This window comes from Nicotiana sylvestris, chromosome 6 (genome assembly GCF_000393655.2).
Source record: "Nicotiana sylvestris chromosome 6, ASM39365v2, whole genome shotgun sequence".
NCBI lineage: Eukaryota > Viridiplantae > Streptophyta > Magnoliopsida > Solanales > Solanaceae > Nicotiana > Nicotiana sylvestris.
In genome coordinates, this window is record NC_091062.1 from 1557255 (window position 1) to 1560976 (window position 3722).

A 3722-nucleotide genomic window follows, 5' to 3' on the forward strand; every position below is an offset into this window, starting at 1 on the left:
CATGTCACTTCATTTAAGCTCATCTCATACCAATATTATACAAATCAACAAACAACAACAACTCAATAAAATTTCGCAAGTGGGGTCATACAAATCAACAATAGAAATAAAAAGTACTAGAAATTCTCTATACTTTCTACCGGAGAAACTAACAAAGAAAAATTACTGAACCTAATCCTAAACATATATATATATATCCTCAGAGCAATACATGCAATGATCCAGAAAAAAAAAATAGTGCAGAGTTTTATCCCGTGTATTACTAGACCAAAGCCCGAGGCAAGGTGCTCTCCACACACTTTTAGTGGCAAATTGAAGTGCAAAGTGAGGAGGAACTAATAAAGTACAGATACTGAAGCTAGTCCTAGATATTCTAAATGCATAAATCTTGGAGCAGTTCTTGCAACCATCTGGAGGAAATAATAAAGTACAGATATTGAAGCGAGTCCTAGATATTCTAAACAAAAAAAAAAAGGCAGCCCGATCCATTAAGCTCCCGCTATGCGCGGGGTCCAGGGAAGGGCTTGTACGCAACTTTATCCTACATTTCTGCAAGAGGCTTCCACGGCTCGAACCCGTTACCTCTTGTACCTAGATATTCTAAATACATAAATTTTGAAGCAGTTCTTGCAACCATCAAGAATGAAATGAAGTGCAAATTCTGATGCCACCACAAGAAAATTTGGCACAACACACACTTCTGTAGTTTCTCTAATTGCATGCTCCCTTTTAAATTCATCACACAGTCTCTTTACACTTGGATTATATTTTCAGAAAGATCAGTCCAGGCCACCTCGATCAAGCATGTCTACCAAAGTCATCCTTCTTGGGAACCTTGGCGGCAACCTTAAAAACATTGCATCCTCAATCTGAATAGGCAGATGGGTGGCGACAATGACAATACCACCCTTTTTTCTGTGCTCTGCAATAATGTACTCGAGCAATTTCACACCTTCATCATCCAATGCTACCGAAGGTTCATCAAGCAACCAAATAGGCCGATCAATTGCCAACAATCTGGCCAGTTGTACCCTTTTCCTTTGACCCATAGAAAGCATTCGTGCTTTATCGTTTACTAATCTTCCAAGCCCCATAAGCTGCAAAGCTGGCAGAGATCTTCCTTGTTTGCCTTCAAGAACTTCGAACCATTGAACATTATCAAGGACTGTGAACTTCTCTTTGATAGCGTCCTTAAGAGAGAGCCAGTTGAGCTGAAGTTTGTACTGTTGAAAAACACCTGAATCAGTGATATCATGACCATTCCAGAGTATCTCACCAGCTGATGGTTTCGAGAAACCAGCTAACATGCGCAAGAATGTCGATTTACCAGAGCCATTAGTGCCCGTTAGTACAAGTGCACCACCATCATGGAGGGAAACATTTACATTGCGCAGTATTTGTTGAGCATTTCTCATGCAAGACACATTGTTCAGCAGAAGTCGAGGAAGGGGAGGTCTACGCAAAGACATTGTCAAGTGAATGACGGACAACGATCAGTACTGGATATAAAACTTCCTTGGTTGAGTATCCACAGAGAATAAAAAGAATCAAAAGGTTGCTGAAGCTCTTTCGAATCTTACAGGAGCTCAGAAGAAATTGCGAAACAAATTCTGTAATTCTGAAAATTAAAAGCAAAAGTAGGAACTTCATAAGTTTCAGCAACTCTGGACATGTAACCAGTCAGTTCAAAACAGAAAGCAGATTATGCTAAATCAAAGTTCACTTGTTAATTATGAGCATTTAGCTACGCAGGCAAATATAAATTAGTATAGTGCATGAACTCCACTAATTAATAGAATTCTCATCGAACAGACATCATCTGGAACATCAAATCAGACAAGAAAGCAGCAGAATCAAATCAACTAATGTGCTTTACCACAGTCTGAGGAAACAAAACAGAAAAGAGAAAATGAAGATGGAAGAGGATTTCTCATTTTTTGCCATTTGTAACACTCTTGGATGCTACTAAGTCACTGAATTTGCACTTGCTAAATTAATTTCCCTCATATGGAATTTCTTGTCATAGAAGCACATTTAGAGAAACCGAAAAAGATTTGCTCCACATCCTCCTCATAGCTCCCCATCCCTCTAAACAACCAAAATCATATAAAAAGTTATTTCATTAGCAAAGGCAATCCACATTGTTCTAATTTTCTAGTTTTCCACTTTAATCAGAATGACTATCAAGAACTGCTATCCTTTCTTAGCTGTCGCTAAGACGCTAAGCACTACGCATCACTATAATCAAGGTAAAGAATAAAAGGCATCTAATCATATTTTTCTCATCAGATTACAAGCAAAGAGGTGGAGCAGTCCTGCAGATCCCACACAATGTAAAACAACAGTAACCAATTTGTAGCTTAACAAACATACACACTAACATGGCTTCTCAAGAAAAGCTATAAGTTGAACAGTACGCAATTCTTATAAGCGAATTAAATTCCAAAAGAATTCATTCTTAGAAGCATTGGATGAATGATTTCCAGAGAAAAGAAAGAACAAAAAATGGAGCGATCATACTACCCATACCAAGCTAAGTTCACCTTGCTGTTTGATTCTTTCCGGAAGATAACCTTGAAACTAAGAGATCTTAAGAAACCTAACAATTCACTACATCTTTAATTTTTGTTCCTTCTAATTGTCCCCCTTACTTTAAGTTTCCTAATCAGTAGGGACGTGTTCTCCTAGGCACCACTAACAGAGCTAGTTTGAAGAAAGGGGATTCAATTGCATTCGCCGAAAAAAAATATTATGAAAATAGGGTAAAAAATTAGTTCTTTTTGTTAATATAAGTTGTTGAATCCCTTGACATGCGGGAAAATCCTAGTAAAGTAGCAAAGTGTTCAAAATTGCTTTTGATCAAAGGTTAATATCCGAGGTGTGACATTTTTGAATCCCCTTTTTATAAAATCCTGATTCAAATAGTCGATCTCAACTAATTTGACATTAAAGACAAACTCAATTGATTGATCTCAATTCTCCTAATCACTTCCTAGGTAATTCACATGATAATTATTAGAAAATAAAAACTAAAAGCAAAACCTAGAATATTTAGGCATACATTTCCATGACAATCATTCAGCACAATTCTAACTTACACTTCATTTCCAGTAGCTCCAACTTTTTGGCTAATACTCACAGCTTCAGCATTTCATAAAACAAGTTATGACCTTTCTAAATAAAATAGAAAAAAAAAGATAGAAATGGAGAGAAGACAATCATAGTATATTTCTAACAGCAAGAAATGGACTCACCGACGTCCGCAGTCATCCGCCGCCCGCCGTCTTCCGCCGCCTCGCCGTCACTCGAGCAACAAGCTGGAGGAGATTTTGGTCTACTTGATTTGGGCTGAGATGTTGAGATTTAGAATAACGGATTATTATAGGCTGAGCCCAAATTAAAACTTTATGGGCTTTTAACACAATTGATCCTAGTTGGGAAATCTACGCGGTATACCCATAGAAAACACAAGTTAACTTCATATACATTTAAAATATTTATTTTACATTATATACTTATTTTATAAAATTTTATTTACTTTTTAAATCATTAATATCATTATATACCATTAAACAAATCCCATATTTTAAGGAACTAAATTATCTCTCGCTCCCTTAACGTTTTAAAGAATTGGGATTATACTTACCTTCTGACCAAAAAGTTCATACCCCAATAATTTCTCTAAGTCCTTCATCGTTTTTTCTTCTTTTCCATCTAAATCA

The 3722-nt window shown here is 36.6% G+C and overlaps 1 protein-coding gene across 2 annotated transcripts; it reads right to left on the reverse strand.

Moving 5' to 3' along the window:
• Window positions 1-259: 259 nt before the first annotated feature.
• Window positions 260-3341, reverse strand: LOC104213466 (ABC transporter I family member 1). Of its 2 annotated transcripts, none has more exons than XM_009762969.2 (2): window positions 3255-3341; window positions 260-1618 (listed from the first exon to the last, which is right to left on the reverse strand). In XM_009762969.2, the coding sequence occupies exon 2, from the start codon at window positions 1467-1469 to the stop codon at window positions 780-782; it is 690 nt and encodes a 229-aa protein (XP_009761271.1). In that variant the 5' UTR covers window positions 1470-1618; window positions 3255-3341; the 3' UTR covers window positions 260-779. The 2 variants fall into 2 exon arrangements, with proteins under 2 accessions (XP_009761271.1, XP_070006326.1); XM_070150225.1 differs by having other exon boundaries at window positions 260-1455; window positions 3255-3329.
• Window positions 3342-3722: the final 381 nt, after the last annotated feature.